The 21112-nt window shown below is 37.2% G+C and overlaps 3 protein-coding genes across 8 annotated transcripts; 2 read left to right on the top strand and 1 right to left on the bottom strand.

Moving 5' to 3' along the window:
- Positions 1-4452: 4452 nt before the first annotated feature.
- On the bottom strand, positions 4453-16877 carry tshba (thyroid stimulating hormone subunit beta a). 5 transcript variants are annotated; one of them, XM_066665014.1, is made up of 4 exons: positions 16721-16877; positions 14658-14785; positions 6509-6704; positions 4453-5203 (listed from the first exon to the last, which is right to left on the bottom strand). In XM_066665014.1, exons 3-4 carry the CDS (start codon positions 6668-6670, stop codon positions 4916-4918), a joined length of 450 nt encoding a protein of 149 aa, XP_066521111.1. In that variant the 5' UTR covers positions 6671-6704; positions 14658-14785; positions 16721-16877; the 3' UTR covers positions 4453-4915. The 5 variants fall into 5 exon arrangements, with proteins under 5 accessions (XP_066521111.1, XP_066521110.1, XP_066521112.1 ...); XM_066665013.1 differs by having other exon boundaries at positions 14665-14785; XM_066665015.1 differs by having other exon boundaries at positions 14665-14782.
- slc5a8l (solute carrier family 5 member 8, like) lies at positions 10700-18741 on the top strand. Its single transcript, XM_066665012.1, has 15 exons — positions 10700-11053; positions 11665-11730; positions 11965-12016; positions 12749-12816; positions 13787-13941; positions 14209-14349; positions 14462-14591; positions 14681-14769; positions 14914-15026; positions 17057-17124; positions 17372-17458; positions 17644-17834; positions 17988-18100; positions 18176-18264; positions 18481-18741. Exons 1-15 carry the CDS (start codon positions 10700-10702, stop codon positions 18604-18606), a joined length of 1842 nt encoding a protein of 613 aa, XP_066521109.1. The 3' UTR covers positions 18607-18741.
- Positions 18742-19216: 475 nt separating this feature from the next.
- Positions 19217-21093, top strand: si:ch211-105j21.9 (sialomucin core protein 24-like). Of its 2 annotated transcripts, none has more exons than XM_066666398.1 (4): positions 19217-19337; positions 19961-20494; positions 20591-20752; positions 20864-21093. In XM_066666398.1, exons 2-4 carry the CDS (start codon positions 19984-19986, stop codon positions 21091-21093), a joined length of 903 nt encoding a protein of 300 aa, XP_066522495.1. In that variant the 5' UTR covers positions 19217-19337; positions 19961-19983. The 2 variants fall into 2 exon arrangements, with proteins under 2 accessions (XP_066522495.1, XP_066522494.1); XM_066666397.1 differs by having other exon boundaries at positions 20588-20752.
- The last annotated feature ends 19 nt before the right edge of the window (positions 21094-21112 follow it).

Genomic DNA, 21112 nt, shown 5'->3' with positions numbered 1-21112 from the left:
GACGTTTTTTTCTGCTTCAGAATCTTTTCATAATGCTTTCTCATTCAATTTCAAACTTGTGTAATAACTACATGTCTGCAGTTATTTTAGGTGTACTCCCACTTCCTTCAATCATTGCCAAGTTGCCACAATCTAACGTTTTATATCTAACATCCAACTAATTTTAATACAAGGTATGTACATCATGAGTAAACACAAAATGCAGGCTTTTAATGATTATTCCAAGTATTTAAGACAAAGATTGATTCAACTCTTAGGAGCACTGAGGTGTAATTCAAAACCCATTAGCCAATGGGGACAAACCCCAAGAGACCCACTCATGTGAGAGATTTTGTGTCAGAACTGCAAACAAAAAGTCATCAGTATGTGATCTCAACTTGAGTAATGATCTTAAAAGGCCTTATTATATTTGAGCAGATCTTATATTCTTAAAAGAGAAATAATCATATAAAATAGCCTACAGGTACATAGCATTAACCTCAATTATATGTGAATTGTACACCATTTCCCACACAACCTTCATCATGAAACATTTAGATGTGAAATGATATTGACTTGCCTATCCAGGAAAAATAGGAGTGCCGGAAATACATTTGCAAGTAGCACCTGTTTTTGTTTAGGGCAGTTTGTATCTAGGTTCTAGGAAGGCTGGGGGTGGGGACTGTTGCCTTGGAAACACATCCACACCTTTCACTCACAGAGGGGGGCGGGAGTCCACTGTCATGTCCTATTTTAAATACCCTTCACCCTCCTTGACCTTGTAGCACAAGACCTTGTAACCACATCTACCACTCTATGACTAAGTCAAGGGTTGATACACGATCAGGCCTACACATAAGACATGAATGTGCTGTAGCCAAAGGAATGACCTGGGAGCCAACGCAAGAATGATGATTCACAAGAGAGTATGTCTTTTCACACAGTGCTCTTAGTTTCTTGGCTGTATAAAAATAACCCACAGCTGTTGCTCTCACAAATAGGCAACTGTCCTGCTCACTTCAGCTCCTGCTACTGAAAAAAAAAAATATGTATGTAAATGTATTTCAACACTTGGTGCTTGGATTTAGGATCTCACTATCCTAATTTAAACACCTTCCATTCCTGAATGTTTAATTTTGTAAAGCCAGCTGTTTTACATGATACCAGTCAATCATTCATCATAATTGTTGTAGAAAAATATAATTGTCCTTATAAATCCATTATTCAAAGAAAAAAAATTGAATGTGAAGAACAATGATTGTTTTCAGATATTCTCCTCAATCATATGGATTTGTTCAATCAACAGCACACTTGATTTAATAAAAAGGAATATTTGTTAACCAGTAAAACTAGGTACTGGGTAATAACCTCAAATAATACTCAAATAATAGACCTGGAAAAGGTTAAACCAACACATTGACCCAAAGAATATTACATTCACACATTTTGAGTCACTAATCCACGTGTGTTTTTAGGCTGTGGGAGGAAACCGGAGCACCCAGAGGAAACCCACGCAGACACACCAACTCCTCACAGACAGTCACCCGGAGCAGGACTTGAACCCACAGCCTCCAGTTCCCAGGACTACGACACTACCTGCTGCACCACCATGCGGCTTCTTTAATAATGCTCAGACCAATCACCAAATCACATTTTCTCATGTGCCTTAAAATTTGCACAGTACTTTAAAACCTCAAAAATGAGTTTAAAAGGATTATAGCGTACCATGCAAAGGCCAGAAACCACTTCATTCCTTTTCAGTCAAAGCAAACTTTAAGTACAAAAAACTGCTGCTAATTTCATAGACTGAGCTTCAAAGTTGTGGAGCAATATCCCTGCAGATTTTTCCAGTGATTAAAAAAGAAGACAACAACAGTAGTGAAGGCTATAACAACTGCAAAAGTTGGACACAAGTACAGAAATCCTGAAATGTGTTTCCCTTTTTCCACTTAACTGAAAAATGAAAAATGATTGTCATCATAAGTGAAACATTAAGTGATCTCAGATAAAAAAAAAAGTACTTTATATACGTTTCACAACAGAGCGATCTCTATTTTCCTCACTTTTGTTTAGATTGATTTGACCAGTTTTAAAATCAGCACTATTATGTGCTATTTCATAGAGTCTGTTTCATAAAATTAAACAAATTGTGTACTGGGCTGTCAAAGGTTTTTGATATAAAGGTGCCAAAATTATGGTTAATTTGTAGACCTGACATGTCCCAGGTTTAAATGAGTCATCAGGACCAGCCACAGGCAGCTTGGGTGCAAAATGTATTAATTCATTCATTGTTTGTAAGCACTTATCCAGTTCACGGTCGCGTTGTGTCCGGAGCCTACCTGGATTCACAGGGGGGCAAGGCGGGAACACCAGTTCTTCGAAGGGCATTGTGTGCAAAGAAATGTCATTGGTTACCAGCCCACAGGCAGGGATGAATGTGACTGGTTAGCTCACATTTAGCAGAGATTTTGTTTAGACCTTCACGGTGTGTCTGCTCTGACTGCCAGAAATGATTTTATAAAATTGTGAAACATAACAATTTGTACAAAATATTACACATTTATTTCTTTCAAATTCATTTCTGGTACTCTGAGCAGGCAAACTATGAGGTTCCAGGTGGAGCTTTTATTTAATGCTTTTTATTTAGCTTTTGGTTTAATGGAGTGTTATTTGAAAATCTCCTTCCAATGTGTGCTACCCAAATTATGTTCATCCCTGCCTGTTGACTGGTAACGAATTACATTTATTCTGACTCAAAAGCAGCACTGCCTGAACCATTCTGAGAATTGATTTTGCACACAAGCACACCCATGGTACCTACTGTTCCACCTTTATGGAAAACACAGTACATGCAGTACAGAAAGATCTGGAGACAGTGAGTCATGCTCTGACCAAATACAATAACACTCACCTGTCAAGGTTGTCAGTAAGACCACATTCAGAACCAGTCCTCTGTACACTGTTAAAAAAACAGCATGTTACCTCTTGATGTCTCTGTGGTGGTAATCTCAAGGGTACATTCTGTACCTGTAATTGGAGAACATAATTGTACCTTATATATGTATAATATTATAATTGTAGATTTTAAAATAGTGTTGATTTCATATGGCCAATTTAATCTCCAGCACTTAATATATTATTAATTTGTATTAATATATTAATATTGTGCTAATTTTTTTCTACACAGTTCTATAATGAAGGATTACTATCTTTTGGAGAAGAGAATATAATGTCCGTTTATGGAACATTAACTGTTCTTTAACACCATTGTTTTACCTTTAAAAGCACATCTACACTGTATTTACCTTTAGTGACCAACAATGTACCTCTACCATACTTTTTTGAGAGTGCAGGTTAGTGTGTACCAGTTGCTGCCTTGCTCCCAACTCTGACAGATATGTAGGTAGCATTTTATCCAAAATAAAAATCTAAAACAGCTTACTGAGTCACTCTAGATGGACAATGGTAAAATTAGCCCACCCAGCTCCTGCTCCCATTACTCAAATAACAATGTTTAACAAAGAGCACTGTTAAAACTAAATGTAAACAACTGGCTAGTTAGTTTGCTAGTAAAAGAAACAAAATAGCCTGAGCCTAGCATGCATTCTGATGGTCTAAAACAGTGGTTCTCAAACTGTGGTACGAATACCACTAGTGGTATGTGAAGCAGCTAAAGGTGGTACGCCAAAAGACCTCAAAAAATTACTACTTAATTAAAAAAATATTCATAACTGAAAATCTAAAGTTTTTATGCGTAAATTACATAATGTTTCACAGTTTTCATATTTATGCCCCAATGACATTCATTTGTGTTTTAGAAAATACAACGTACTACGCATACACCGTAGTTTATTACGTTTGTAAGGGAACGGCGTTCCTCCTTTTTTTTCAGGGAGGGAACGATATTCCCAGTTTTTTGGGAAATCTGTGTAAAGAAAGCCCAGTTTCAGCTGATTACTGGATGTAAGCAAAGGCTAGAGACAGACGTGAGCAATTTGGATTTTATTATAAAAAGGGCAAAGCAAAAACGAGAAAAAAAGCCAAGACCAAGTCTGAGAAATACTCTGAAGCCCAGAAGACTAAACCCAGAGGCAAAAATAGAGAAAAACTAAGCAAGAATTATGTATGTGTGAAGACAAAATAGAAGAAAACACTGAAGGAAAAAGTGGCCTTTCTTTGCATCATTACAGTCATAAACAAGGTTTAAAACAGCACCACCCTTCCTTCACCTACTGCTACAAGCGTAGAGAGCTGCTGTTACCTGCCCCAGCCCCTGCTGTGCTGTTTTCACCTGTAGTCTATTAAAGCACATAACTGATATTAAATTGACCTCTTCTCGTTTTTTATTTCTTTCAATACACTTACTGCCCATAAAACTGGCATATTCTCATAAATGTATACTTGTGTTTAAAACATTCAGTTTAGGCCTAGTTATTTGTATTCTCTACAAATTTAGTATTCTCTACTAAACTTTAGTAATATTTTATATCATTTTGTTTTAAGAATTCAAATTTCAAGTAAATAAAAACAAGAAAAATAAAATTGCAAAAATTCAAGCAAGATTTTGCCTTATGCCCCCAGCACAGTTTAAGAACCAGGGCGCACGTTGCTGTGGTAAAAATCATAGGTGGTAATTGGAGGTTTGGTTTGATAATGGGTGGTACTTGGTCTAAAAATATACCAAAAGAGTCCCTGGGCATGACTCCTAAAATCTGTAACATATTTAGAACTGAAAGTGGCTCCAGATAACAGCATCTGGCATCAAAATCCATAAATCTAAATGTAAATGTCTATGTAGCCAAATGAACAATTATTGGTGAAGTTTTTATTACATACACTAACTTTATTTTGTGAGCACATCAGGTCAAAACATATATTATAATACATTCTCCAATTTGACATATTTCACTCCACGTTTATAAAGCATTATAAAGCATCACTCAAGCGGCTGAAGCCAGCCAGGCTGGAAAAGGCTAGCATAAGGGTACAGATGTCTAACTGGTTTGGAACACTTGGCAGTGGCGCCATAGCTTTTGTGAGCACACTCATCAATGTGTGTGTTACACACACTGCAATGGCATCTGATAGCCACTGGGAAACTGAAATGAGGGTCAGCATGCGGTGGGCAGCCGGGGAGGACAGCCGTGTGGTACTGAACCTCCTGGTAAGTACAGCTCCGCTGGATTAGAAAACGAGGACCAACTAATTCCTTTATATTACTGTCCTAAAAGTCAAGAGATACAGAAAGGAACAATGTTTATATCATCAATACAATGGATACAGTTTCTTAAACAATAGCTTAAAATCCTTAGGATTTACAGTTATAATAAGCAATACACAACAGCATCTAATTTCATAATTCTCACTCATAGCTTATTTCTGAAAAAAAAATTAAGCACTATTTATATATTACAAATATAATGTTTTATGATATAAAACATTTAATTCTTATACACACTGAACAATCACTGTATTAGGAACCCATACCTTGTATCTGAACTTACTGTCTGTTTTACCAGTTCCACTGACCATACAGGTTGTACTCCACCAGTTTCTCTGCATACATTCTTATTCCCATTTCACTTTGCTCAAAGGTCAGGATCCCCACAAGACCTACACAGAGCAGGTATGATTTGAGTGGTGGATCATTCTCAGCGCTGCAGTGGCGGTGGTGTGTTAGTGTGTGTTGCCCTGATACAAGTGGATCAGACACAACAGTGCTGCTCAAGTTATTGACATCTGTGTCCACTCTATTGGATACAGCTACCTCATTGGTCCACCTTTTAGATGTAACGTCAGAGAGAGTAGCTGATCTGTTGCTGTATCATCAGGTGACAAAAGATGCTGCCCACAGGACTCAGTTGGCTGGATATTTTTGATCAATGGTCTATTCTCAGCCCTGCTGTGCCTGATCCACACATACCAACACAACACACACTAACACATCACCACCACTTCAGTGTCACTGCACCATTGCGACTAATCTAACACAAAAATCATACCTGCAGTGTGGTGTTCCCTGAACATTGAAGATCAGGGGGAAATGCTGATAAGAATGTATGCAGAGAAACAGATGGACTACAGCTAGTAGAACTACAAAGTGCACCTGTATGTTTCATACTCTTAGAATGTAGGAGATGAACATGCATGTAAACATTTCATTGCACTGTGCCTAATATATTATACATATTATAATATTATACACGATAAAATATAACCTTATGCTTTTATTATGTTAAATATGTATGCCATTGCATTAAAAGTTATGAAAGTAATAATTACTAATTTAAGTGTTACATTCAGTATTTTGTGGTTTCCATAAAAGCCTGTCAGGCAGCAACAGCAAGAAAAATGTTAGCTCGAGTCTTATCACTGAATTTCTGAAACTTTTCTGAAATTCTGCATGCCCCTGCATGAGTAATACAAGATTGTGTTTGACTGATAAGCTATATTTGCTGTACAGACCTGTTTTCTCTCTCTCTCTCTCTCTCTCTCTCTCTCTCTCTCTCTCTCTCAGAAGGCTTCTTACCCTAGAAAAGCAGAAGCCCATGCAGACGGTGGTGTTGACAGCCACACAGTATTCACACTCTTGCTTTTCAATGTAGAGTGTGTACTCAGTGGGGAGGCACATAGGTATGGCCGTCCTCAGCAGCAGACCCAGTATTCCAGCCACGAACACTGCAGCAGACATGGCGGCACAGGCAGATGTTTGTTATTGTGCAGCCCTGGAATCAAATAAACATCTTAAAAAGGGTTGAATGCTGATGAATCAATTTTGATTTTAGCTTCTTAAAGTAATTCTACAATTTACTTAAAAGTGAATAATTTTCCTGTGTTCCAAGCCAACATTTTGTTACCCATAGTAAAACAATGTGTAGGTATAACAATGTAACATATTTTAATGTATTGTATTGCATAGCATCATATCATATTGCATGATATCAATGTATCATGACTGACATGTTACCTTGCTGCTTACCCTTCCACACGCTGCTTCCATACTAACTTTATAGCTACAGTGTTAAATTGCGGCATATATATAAACACAATTTTTATATATATATTTAATATTATGATGCTTAATTTCCCAAGGTTTTAAGAGAAATTGCAAACATTAACACTCTTTATTATGTTACTATCATTACACAGCTGGTGGTTAACACTTATATCAAATCATTCTGGACCATTTCTTTTTGTTCATACTTGATTTGTAGAAATATGTTTCAGAAATGGCCTAAATGTTAGAGAATGCTTGGGACTGAAAGGCTACTCTTGTGATCCTCTGATCCCGCAGAAAATATGGGGGTGAGAGAGAATAATAAAAAAAAAAAACACAAAAAGCATTGCAATCTCCTCCCTCAATGTAACGTTGAGCAAGGCACCTAACGCTCAACTGCTTCCTGTGCACTGAGGTGGCTGTCTGCTGACAGTGTGTGTGTGTGTAGTGACAATAAAAATGCAGGTTTCCTTTATGTTTACAAGTCTAAAAATCTGCAGAAAACTATGGTACAATAATAAAAGGTCTCTCTACAAGGAAAAAATACACGACCCCCCCCCCCCTTTTTGTTATACATTTGAACACATAATCAGCACTGTACACTTAATACTTAACACATTTCATAACACACATGTACCAAAATAAAATTTACAACATGACCTTTAAAAAATCTCTGTATCCATAGTCATATTAGCAATGCAACCATTTTGAACATATAGTATATCTTTCCAATATAAGATAAAACTCTGTGTCCTACCTGGTTGACCTTCTGCCAGATGCCTGGTGATGCTGTGAGGGATGTACTTTTATAAAGATGCTCTAATCCCATCTAATCCCACTGTCTCCATATCTACTATCTGAACAGTAGCATATTCATAAAACTTGTTGTCTCTAGCATCTACTTCACACACCACTAGGCCATGCTAAAGGGCCTGCTAGACCCAGCTATGCTCATATAAAAAATGACTAAACTCTGTTTATGTTCTGAAGAAATTCTAAAGAAATTCCCTCCCTGAATAATCAGGGAGGAGTTCAGATCAAAATATGACATCCTGAATATGTCATTGCTTTACGCAAATGAACAGCATATGAGTGCATGATGTACTTTTATGGCATATTTATAGCAACAGTGCACTCTGGACTTACACCATCAATATGGCCATATAGCAGTTACACAAACTGACTTAAATGTAGGCAATTTACCATTTACTACTGGCGCTGCTCACCCCCAAAAAACAAACAAAAAAAACTTTCTTCAATCATAATGTATTTTCAATTGTCAAGAGATCTGTAAAAACTTTAATTCTTTAAAGTATCAAATCAAATCATTCATTCATTCATTAACTGTAACTGCTTATCCAGTTCAGGGTCACGGTGGGTCCAGAGCCTACCTGGAATCATTGGGCGCAAGGCGGGAATACACCCTGGAGGGGGCGCAAGTCCTTCACAGGGCAACACAGACACACACACACTCACACCTACGGACACTTTTTTTGGAGTCGTCAATCCACCTACCAACGTGTGTTTTTGGACTGTGGGAGGAAACCGGAACACCCGGAGGAAACCCACACGGACACAGGGAGAACACGCCAACTCCTAACAGACAGTCACCCGGAGCGGGAATCTAACCCACAACCTCCAGATCCCTGAAGATGTGTGACTGCGACACTACCTGTGTAATGTAAAGAACATAAAACCCCCCAGGGGAGTAAGTAATTCACCCTTGAGTGAATAAATTATTATGCCATTTGAATAAAAGTCCATGTAGTTACTAGATACCACCCCTGAGAATGTAATTATAGCAGGTGTTTAAGGGCTTATAAACCATGAAAGCAAAAAGTCAAAACATTTATTTTTGTGGGATCATTGCTACTAAATAATTCAATCCAAATCAGGTGCTGTGACCCTGTAACTGTTTAACTGTACTGTCTTGTAAATGTTCTTGGACATCTGTGGATCTGTTACAGCTTGAATTGTTCTTTTTACATGAAGGTTTAGCCAGAACCATTGGACAAATGCCAAAAGTAAATGCCAAATACACGATTCGTCAAGCTCATCAAGTAGTTCTTGATAAGAAAATCAATAAACGACATTTATTAATTAGAAAGGAAGATAAGAAGAAATGTCTAACCAAAAAACTCTAGCTGATCCATGTGAAAACAGAAGTCAGGGTCAGGAGGAGTGCAGTGTGGGGGCTAAGTAGTTTTTTATAACATATAAATTAAATTTAAGTAAATAAATCATAATAAAAATAAACTAATCACTCTGAATAAAGACATGGATACCAGTATACATTTTCATAAACTACTGGTTATTATAGGGTGTTTTGTTTATGGTAATGTTATCTACATATCCCATCAGTGATGTTTTTACAGAAAGTTAATGATTATTCATTTCTGCCTTCCTCTCCGATATCTGTAAGCTTTTAACTGCCCGCAAGACTTTTAAATGTTTCTGATTTACTCACAGAAACAGGAATTGTTACTTCTTAATTTAAGCAAACAGAAGAAAACAGCACTTCTGGGAAATCTTGGAAAACATAGCTGGGCTGCTAAGTCACTAACTCAAGTGATTTATTAATATTTGTCAGAAAGATAAGGCAGTTTAACACTTTAGAAAGTGGGGTATTTTGATAAAATTATGTGTAAGGCTTATAATTAACATTCATGGTGTATTTATTGAAGCTGAAATCTAGTTAAACGATAGTGTTTGCATAAAATAAACGTCACAAAACAGAAGGACCCCAAACAAGTTATTAAGGAAATATATAGCAATTCCAATTCTTTAAATACAGCAACATTGATAATTCATTGATTCCCTTTTGTTACATTTGGTCATACAGACACCATACAGGACATCAATACATTGGGTAGACGGAATTTTAACAGAAAGAAGGCAATAAAAATTACACATCACCCTCGAAAAATAAAGGGAGGGTGCATTATCTAATCATTGAAGTTAGCATTAGAGTTAAATTGAGACATTCCTGTAAATTTGTGCAACTGAAGTATGTTCTTAAAAAAGCATGTTGTTACTGTGATTGACCTTGATGCTCTTAATAATTCCTATATCGGGGGAGTTGGAAAGAACTGACTGTATGAACAGGCATTTACTGGCTCACAACATAAAATGTTTCACTTTTCTTCTTCAGAATTGGGCTGAACACTACTGAAACACCCCGTACATAATCTCTAACCACAGAGTCAGCCAAGCCCACTTTATGAACCTGGATATAAAGCCTCTCTTTAACAGTCTAACAGAGTGGCATATGACCAGGGTATCCTCTACCTTTGAGAGATCATTAACTCAGGTTTCTTTGTAGCTTCATTGCAAGACAGCAGTGTTCTACTTGTTATCAGATTCTGACGGGGAGAGTAACTGCCTGGTTTCTTCTACACTACTTAAACATGTGGAAAAATGCATAAAATGACCCACTATTTCTGCCGTTTTAAAAGCTAGCGACAGACCAAAAACCTTCTGCATTCAGTGGATAAAAAGGAGAATGTTTTTTTTTCTTTTAAACCTCTTTCTTGGATGATTATTGTGATTTAAGCTGAAGATAAGCACTTTAAGCTGATGCTTTAAGGAGCCTTTCAAAGGAAAGAGGAAAAGCAGAGTAGCAGAGCTAAATCTGTAACGAACGAAAGAACTACCTTGTGTTTATCAGCCTGAAAAAAAAAAAGAACTGTGCTAGGTCAGCTTTAACCTGTTAGAACAACAACCATGGTGGGTACTGGAGGACCAGTGGCCACATTCTCCATCTGGGACTATGTGGTGTTTGCTGGAACAGTCCTGGGTGCAGCGGGTATTGGGCTGTTTCAGGCCATCCGAGGACGTAAGGACACCAGCAGTGCCGAGTTTCTGCTGGGGGGTCGTCAGATGACTGCAGTGCCAGTTGCCATGTCGCTCACTGCAAGTTTCATGTCGGGGATAACGGTGATTGGTACACCTGCAGAGGCCTACATGTTTGGCACACCATTCTGGCTCTTTGCCTTTTCTTATACCATCATGTCCACAATCAGCGCAGAGATCTTTGTGCCTTTGTTCTACCGTCTGGGCATCACCAGTACATATGAGGTAAGAGCGATGTCCTGCCAGGGCTAAATAAGGATAGGACATAGCCATCAGGCAACTGGGGATGTTCCTAAAAGCCTGGTGAGAGGTCAATAATAGGTCACAAACTACATTGATTTGTCTTCAGATACCTCCATGAGGACAAACTTCTATGAGGAAATCAATAGGTGGAAATAAAATGTACTTCGCTTTCTGTAATTTCTAAAGAAACATTCTCAGATATTGTTATAAATATGACTGTACCATGTTAGATGACATTGTGAGGTTTGTCAGAAACTGCACATTAAACATATCATCAAGTTGTAGCATCACAGCCTCAGGATCGCTGTCTAGACCAGAAAGCCTAACATGCTGATCGATCTGCACTCAATGATTTGTAAATAATTAGTTGGCAAGTGTAAAATTAATGAGAGGTCTCTACAAACAACAGTCATAACAAATTATTTGGCTTCAGTGCTTACAGATTATTTCATCCAAAAAGGTTATTTATAATTTGAAAAAAGACACATGATAGGAACTATGCAATACCCACAGATGCCTGGTGAAAATACCCCAGGAATATGATTTATTTCTTTTATTTCACAAGAGAATTTCAAACCCATTTTGTTCTGCAGTACTTGGAGATGCGCTTCAATAGGCTTATTCGAGTGATTGGAACAACCATGTATATAATTCAGACAGTAAGTTAAGTTTTCATTCCATTTATGATTAATACATTCATGAATTATTAACACACACATTACCGGTGTAGCTTAAATTTATATCTGCAAGTGGAAAGAGAAATGTTTTTTTTTTGCTTTGTTTTTAAATCATGTAATTAGCTGATGCACAGACGTCATGCTGCATTGTACTGAATATAGTCATAACTGAGCTTGTATGTTCACAATTAATCATCTAATGGTTCTCTCCGCCAGGCTTTGTACACAGGCATGGTTATCTATGCACCTGCACTCGCCCTTAATCAAAGTAAGTCCTGTTTGAAAAGTTCAAGTATAAATAATATTTTAAACTCATCTAAACTTCAGCTATATTATTACCCAACAATTACACCCAGGAACATTTCATTTTGCACACCCAGCTTCTATGTTCTTAAAAAACCTGAAATGTGCTCAGTGCCAAGTATGGGTTGGATTAGTTAAAAAAATTGTTGGACTACAGAGTAGTTAAATTTTGTTCTTTAGTGTTATAATGCAGCTTGCAATACCTTTAGCTTGGTTTGAAGTGCAATTTATGATCCGGAACTAATCTGACCTTAACAATGTTAATGTGGCCTAATGCAATCACATTCTCAGTGTTCCAAAAGCTATTGGAAAGAGTGGGTAATTGCAGCAATGGAGGAAAACTATTTATTTTTTTTAAATTCAACATCTGTTAAAAAAATTGCTGGATAAGAATGTGTCCACAAATTATGGCCTTAGAGTAAAAAACATAACACACATATTGATAATGGTAAGTAAGCTCACATGGCTGTCAGTAATAACACCTGCACCAATAAAGATATATAAAAGGAAAAACAAGCCTCTGCACCAGTCATATTAAAGATTATTATCTGTATGAAATCATTTATAATATACGCAGTTACAAAGTCCGTTTTTCAGTACACTATTTTTTGTTTTATTAATGATATCACACTTATTATGAACAGCTACATGTGACAAAGTTTGAATTGCCTTAAAGTACTCTGTGGTTGCATTGCAGTCACTGGTCTGGACCTTTGGGGCGTGCTGGTGGCCACAGGTGTCGTCTGCATCATTTATTGCACACTGGTCAGTAACAACTTTCAGGAACACAATAATACGATAAGTGCCAATTTTCCTTTTTACTAATTAGTCCTTGCAAACCATCCATAAATCCTAAGCTAATTGTACACAGTCACTTGTAAGTCTTCCATAGAATGTTCTTGTTATATTTCTGGTCATGGTATAAGCTGCTCTCTCCTGAGTAAAAGAAAAAGAGAACTGTGTTCATAAATGGCCTGTTTGATCTATAAGGGAACTAGTACATGTCTTGGAGATGTTACGCTCCAATAAACACGAGCCAAGTTGAATACAAGGTTATTGAATGGCTGAAAGTAATAAATCCATTTTGACCACAATATTGTGTAAAATAAAATGTGCTTATTTGTTTAAGGATAATCTATAATTTAGGGACCAATATGGTCAAATATAACTAGTGGAATTAATCACAACTAACTAAATAAATATTAAGATCGACAACATTATAATACAAATATTTCTTAAAAAAAAAAAAAAAGAAAAATTTAAATATGTTCCTTCCCTTTTATTTTAAATATGACTATATGGAGGGTGGCATGGTGGTGCAGCAGGTAGTGTCGCAGTCACACAGCTCCAGGGACCTGGAGGTTGTGGGTTCGATTCCAGCTCCGGGTGACTGTCTGTGAGGAGTTTGGTGTGTTCTCCCTGTGTCTGCGTGGGTTTCCTCCGGGTGCTCCGGTTTCCTCCCACAGTCCAAAAACACACGTCGGTAGGTGGATTGGCGACTCAAAAGTGTCTGTAGGTGTGAGTGTGTTGCCCTGTGAAGGACTGGCGCACCCTCCAGGGTGCATTCCCACCTTGCGCCCAATGATTCCAGGTAGGCTCTGGACCCTGAACTGGATAAGGTTACAGATAATGAATGAATGAATGACTGGATGGGAATAAATCCTGAAGAAGTGAACATACCAAATGTGTGGTGCCTGTTGAATGGAAGAAATAAAGCTCTGTGTTCTCCTCACAGGGAGGCCTGAAGGCAGTGATATGGACAGATGTGTTCCAGATGGTCATTATGCTGAGTGGGTTTGTGGCTGTCATTGCTCGTGGAGCTGTGCTCCAAGGAGGCTTAGGAAATATTTGGAATGATAACTACAATGCTGGACGGCTAAACACGTTTGAGTAAGTTACTGATTTGAAATATGTTTGTTGATTAACTGAGAAGATTTGAATTTAAAATGGCCAAGGCTGTTTTGGTCTGTGTTGTATAATGGCACCTACACAGAGGAGTAGACTGCTACTGTGTTAAATGGTCAATACTCTTATCTCCAGAAGAAATTCTGAATAAGCTGGTAATCGAAAGGCTTTAGCCGTGTGATACACAACAGGAACAATGATGTTTTGGAGTTACAATGTACAAATGTCAAATATTTAAATATCTCTGGCTAGTTTTGATACAGATCCTCTGAGGCGTCACACTTTCTGGACTGTTGTTTTTGGAGGCAGTTTGATGTGGGTATCAATGTATGCCATCAACCAATCACAAGTACAGCGCTATATCTCCTGTCGTACTATGACTCATGCCAAAATGTGAGTATGAAATTCTAAAAACACATCTATATCCAATTTTATCCAACTGGACAAACATACAACAGTCATATGGCATGTCAGGTCTCATGACTTGCTCTGTTTCCTTATGTAGGTCTCTGTATGTAAACATGGTGGGACTATGGGTCACTGTGAGTTTGGCCATGTTGTCTGGCCTCACCATGTACTCCATCTATAAAAACTGTGATCCTCTCAATAACAAAGATGTTGCATCTTCAGACCAGGTGAAACTTGATACATTACAGAGATATGTAAAAATCATATTTTTACTTGTTACTTGCAAAGAACACCTGTTACTTTTTTTTGTGTGCAGCTCCTTCCATATCTGGTAATGGATATTCTAGCAGAATATCCAGGTGTTCCTGGCTTGTTTGTAGCAGCTGCATACAGCGGGACTTTGAGGTTCAGTTTCCATCTACTAAAACAAAAACATTCAAAACCATAGTAATGAACAAACATTAGACAGAGTATAATTGTTTTTGTATAAAATCTAACTGCTTATTCTTAACTTGGTCACTGATTCACTGAATTGTTTTTGTTTTTCAGTACGGTATCATCCAGCATTAATGCTCTGGTAGCAGTTACTGTGGAGGACTTTGTGAAACCAGCATGGCCCAGCATGACGGAAAAACAGGCATCCTGGTTTAATATGGGAATGAGTGAGTTTCATTACAAACTTTTCTCATGGATATAAGCATGAATTTATCCAGATTACCAGAATGCAAGGCAGCACAGATCTTATGACAGTGACATTTCTACTCTAAATAGTCAAAGAAAGATGGGGGAAAGATACATCTTCATTTACTTTAAAGCTAAAGTATAGGATATCTACATGAGTTTAGCCTGTTGGTGAGATCCAAAAACAAATAACTATCTCAAAAATGGTCCTTTGACATGACAGGCACAAATATTCACTTCTTATGGTAATTCAGAAAAGTGATTTCATTCCACATTATTCTGGAGCACGACTTCTTCTTTATGTACGTTTCACACAATACAGGGGGATTTTCTTTAATTTCTTAATCAAAAATACTTTTTATATTTGGACAGAGGTAATATACAGTGTGAGTATGCATACACATACACATGAGGGGAAAAACTCAAACATCAGACCGTTTTGTTTTTATAGCACAAATAATAAAATAAATTCATGGGCCAAATCGTCCCATCATTAGAAAATAAGAAGAGGAGCATCTTACTCAAGGGCCTCTGCCACTTTAGTTACTAGACAACAACATGGAAAGAAGAACATGTGGACTACAATGCTTCAGGAATTAAATATAACATTTACACTTCAGTTTCTCAAAGTAAAAACCCAAGAGGCAGTTTGTGTATCTTTCTACCAGAAACATTGCAGATGTTGAGAGATTTTGACATAAATCAAAACACTTCAAAAGTTACAGTAAATGTTTACTTATTACTTTAAAAAAACAGTCACACAAAAGTTATAACACCATTGGACAAAGTTGATTATTTTTAGTAAGGTAACAAACTTAAAAATAGACTTAAATATTTATTTTATTAAATATTTATTTAAATAGTTTAATATATTGGGGAAACAAAAGCATATAACAGGTGTACGCCAACTATTTATATATACACACATTATATATAGCGACATTAATGCTTTCATAAAAAAAAAAATATATATATATATATATACACATTTTTTTTAATGAAAGCATTAATGTCGCCTGGGAAAATACACTGACAAGAGGTCAGTACTACTTATTCCATAGAATTTGTGTAAGCTTCAAAGACTCTCATGAAACTGATAAAACATAACGCCATCTAGTGCACAGAGACTGACATTAAGCTTAAAGTGGATCACATGCCTAAGTACTACAGTAACGACACAAGCAATACTTTCATTCACTCATTATCTGTAACCGCTGATCCAGTTCAGGGTCGCGGTGGGTACGGAGGCTACCTGGAATCACTGGGTGCAGGGCGGGAATACACCCTGGAGGGGCGCCAGTCCTTCACAGGGCAACACACACCTACCAACGTGTGTTTTTGTGGGAGGAAACCCACGCGGACAACACACCAAACTCCTCACAGACATTCACCCGGAGCGGGAATCGAACCCACAACCTCCAGGACCCTGGAGCTGCATGACTGCAACACTACCTGCTGCGCCACCGTGCCGCAGAAGCAATACTTAGTATGTGATATTAAATACTAAAGTTAAAGTTAAAAGTTAAAATGATTAGTGAGAACTTCATTAGTGAGAAATATCAAGATTCTGAATTTCAATCGTGAGGCCTCAGTGAGTTCAGTGCTGGACGCACCTTCGTCACTTTAGGGCTATAATACACTCTGCTCTTATCGTACCATCTTTACAATAACTCACTTCTGCTCAGGTGTAAACAGTCGACACTGCCGAAGAATCTACTGATACAAAGACTGGAAACAGGGTCAGATAAAAATTATGAAAAAGCTTCTGTGCTGAATTAACAGCCTACAGCTGCCGACAAGGCCATTTCCTCTCAATTTAACTTTATCAGCTGATTTACCTCAGGCTAACTGAACAGAAACAAATGAAAATGCGCATGCGTACAAGCCTTGTTTACGTCACTGACATGATCTGGCAATGTTTGGTTTACCTTTTATCACCAGTTCCAAAGCTAAATGAGGGTCATTATATTTCATGTTACATGTTTTAAAAAGGCTTGCATTGTATTTACAGGTGTATTCTTCGGGGGTGTTTGCATTTCTATGGCAGCAGTTGCCTCCATGATGGGGTCTGTACTGCAGGTAATCCTTTAACATTTTTAATTTTCTGTTACTTTTAATAGGTAATAAAAAATGACTTACTTAGTTTTTAACCTCCCAAAGTTCTTATGTATATCAAATGCTCTCTAACCACTATAGTGCTATATAGTGCACGATATTTCTTGGTGACCACCTATGCTCACTCAGTAATGTAATGAGGCTGTTTAACAGCGCCACTTATTGGCTGATTGTAATGACATGTATTCAACATGCTGTGCTCCACTTATAGGCAGCGTTGTCCATATTTGGCATGATCAGTGGACCTCTCCTGGGCCTTTTTCTAATGGGAATGTTCTTCCGCTTTGCTAACTCCACTGTAAGATGGTTTACTGTGACTTTAACAATGTAATTCCATTTTAAATACTGTGTTTTGTTAATATTTTTCATTACAATTAAATACAAACAATATTCACAATCCTGGTTATAATCACACTGCAGAAAACTTGTTCAGGTGAACCTTGAAGAGTATGTCTGAGCAGTATTTCAATGTGTATTCTCTAGGGAGGCCTTGCAGGTTTGATCACAGGCCTCATTATAACGCTGTGGGTGGGTATTGGAGCTCAGGTTTACCCTCCTCTGCCTATCAAGACAAGACCCCTTCCCCTCAGTGTAGCTGGATGTGTTTCAGACTTGAACATTACCACCACAATAGCACCATGGAACAGCACAGTCCCACCAACATTACAGCCAAGGCAGGAATTCTTTCTTTCTATAGTCTTCTCACATGTTACCATTTAATGACATGTCACTCTCTAGTCCTTTATTTGTCCCTAATGTATGCAGTTTTATGTTTTTGAATGGTCAGTTCAAACATCAGTCTTAATTAACATTTATTTCCAATTCAGCAACCCAAGACCGGCTCTAGCAGATTCTTGGTATTCTGTGTCTTATCTGTACTTCTGTCCCGTGGGAACACTGGTGACCATGATCACTGGGCTAATCATTAGTGCCATCTCAGGTGAGAGAGACTCAAGTGAATCTGGTAGTGAGGTGGATGCTGAGCATTTTACAGATTTTTGCTGTCTGTCCTTAGGCGGCTGTAATCAGGAAAAGATTCGACCAGAGTTGCTGATCAGAAAGGAAGACCTCATCTGTTTTGGCTGCAGTAGAAAAGACAGAGAGGTATGGCTTCTAATTTTGTCTCTAAAACATTATAATGAATAATAAAATAACCAATTACACTTTAATTCTAAATTGTTTTCGTGTATTAGATCAAAATCTTGTTAAGTATGTTTATAAGCATGTTCATCTTTATTTCAAGTCAAGCAATAGCATGTAATCTGGAAGCTTTTGCTTTCACAATGGTAATTTGTATTGAATTTTTCATTAATTCAACAGAACACTGAATCAGACTTGATAAAGAAAGTTGGGCCAGACCAACTCTTTGGATTGGACAACCCACAGTTCACTGACACAGAATTGAAACCAAAGGAAAATGACAGAGACATTTTCACCAAGTTTTAACATACGGATGACAGCTTCCCTTTCTGGAGATCTATTTCAGCTAAAAAAATAACTAAAAATTCCCAATGCTCGACTCCTCTCATCAAGTCTATAAAGACCAAACACAATAAAATAAACGAAAAAGAAAAGACGACAATGGCCTTTTTGAAGCAAGTATTTGCATTGAAATTTAAAAAAAAAAAAAAAAAAAAAAAAAAAATCCCTAAGAACTATGTTGATTTTACAGATGTTTTGTGTTCATTCATAACATTGTAAAATAATTTTCAATCAATAAGATTAATTTTTACATAAACAAATCAAGCACTGCAAGATTAAAATAGCACACATTTTAAATATTTAACTTATTTATAAGTTGATATATTAATAAATAATGTACTTTTTTATTGTGCAAAACTTACAACCATAAAAGAATTTGTTGTACTTTATTTTGTTTTGTGATTTTTAATATAGTTTTATGGGAAAGGCAAATGAGAAACCATTTCAAAGCACAGTAGTGCTAACACACACACACACAAAGGGTTAAACTCTGACAAATCCTGTTTCCTTGCCGACCTGACCATAAAAGAATTTGCATGGGAGGCCCTCCCTCTTACCTGCCTGTGTGACGTAAAATGAAACTGTTTAGCTCTCTTGGGAGTGGAAAATGAACAAGGGCTTACGGAATAAGGAACACAGCATTTAGACACATTGAGTTCCTGGTTTAATCGTACAGGCTTTCTTCCTTCTTGAAGGTAAGTAAACACCTTAATGCTTACTACTCCTTAATTATAATAAATAATAATAAAATGTAACAATGAAAATCTTTATGTAGTTGTTAAGACAAAGGTATACACCCATACTGCTACTTTTACCAACGTCTGTTGGTCAGTGTGTTCAGTTTGGTGCTGGGCCATTAAAGGTATTAGCAGTGTATGTAGAAAAAACATTTCAGGGTACATTGTTTTGTTCAGCAAAACATGTTTATATATATATATATATATATATATATATATATATATATATATATATATATATATATATATATATATATATATATATATATATATACACACACACACACAAATATATTGTTTCACCTTTGCCATTGTAAGCATATTTGGCAGGTACATATATAGTGTGAATGTAATCATACGAGCTACGCCCATCAGTACTATCTACATTAGTTTAACTGCTTACAAAGAACTTGATAAGATGCTGATTTAGCTATTAATCAATGTGATACCAACAGATCAAACATGCAATTGTCAGCACTTCCTTTGACAAAAACAAAATAGATCCATGTTCATGCTACATGGAAGTAAACATCTATAATATAAAACTATACATTTCATAAAACTATGCTTGTTTTTGTCAGGCACAAGGGACTACTGAATAGTCATGGAGAAGTTGCATCACATCTTTATGCTGATTGTTCTTCTGATTACAATTTCTTGGGCTCTACCAAATATTACCACTTCCCCCATAACATCAGGTCCAAGCAGGTACAGTACAACAGGAAACACTGAAGAAAGCTATACTTCAAACTTGTCGTCAAATAGCTCAGCTCAAAACACTGCTCCAACTGACAATATGGGGAATTCAACAATCCATAACAGTACTTACAGCACACCTTCTTACACCAAGACCAACTCAACACTGCCAAGCCCAACAGATCAGACAAAGATTACGAAAGTTCAAACAACTCAATCTGCCACAGACACAACTGCCACACATCTTACAACACAGCCCGTTTCTGAATCTACTATAACTTCAGTGAGCACTACTTCAGCAACACTCAGCTCTCCCACATTCACGGGGCATGGGAACAATGAGAGCACATCCGACAGCACAACAGCATACTTAACAACTGAAATGGCTCCTGGAAACAAAACAAGTAATGAAACTGCAGGTAAAAGAAATACTGCATTACCATCAGTAATATTTTAACAAAATAAGATTAATCGCAAATTTTTTATTATGTTAAAACTTTTTTTTGCCTAAGCAGGTACTGGCCTGAATTTTTCAGAAACATCCATGACCATTTTGTTCAGCGTGGTACTAGGTGTGATAGTTCTCATTGTTCTGGGGCAGATTGTGTACAAAGTCAGCAGGAGCAAACACAGAATGGTTCAGTATTCTCACCGTCCTCTCTATAATGAAGATGCAGGTTAGAGAAACTTTGACATCCTGCAAATATGAAAACTTAATGTTTATTCTAATGTTTTATTGACAAGGCTACTTGGAATAAACGGCTTTTTCTATATATACACTCTTACAGGTGAACCATTTGCAGTGCCAGATGACACATTAGTGATTTCTGGTGGACTCTATGATGGCCCTCAGATCTACAACCCCACAGTGACTACACTTAATGATGAAGACCAGCACACGTTTGCTTACGCACCCACACAGCTTCGCTTGGAGTTCTTGCATGAAGAACATGGAACAGACAGAGAGGATGAGGTTATCACTTTTGAAACATTTAGGACAACTGATCCAAAACCTTAAGGAATTAATTTTACCTTTC

The sequence above is a fragment of the Hoplias malabaricus genome, chromosome 3, assembly GCF_029633855.1.
Source record: "Hoplias malabaricus isolate fHopMal1 chromosome 3, fHopMal1.hap1, whole genome shotgun sequence".
NCBI classification, from domain to species: Eukaryota; Metazoa; Chordata; class Actinopteri; order Characiformes; family Erythrinidae; genus Hoplias; species Hoplias malabaricus.
The sequence above is the reverse complement of the archived record's forward strand: the minus strand, read 5'-3'. Positions and strand labels throughout refer to the sequence as shown.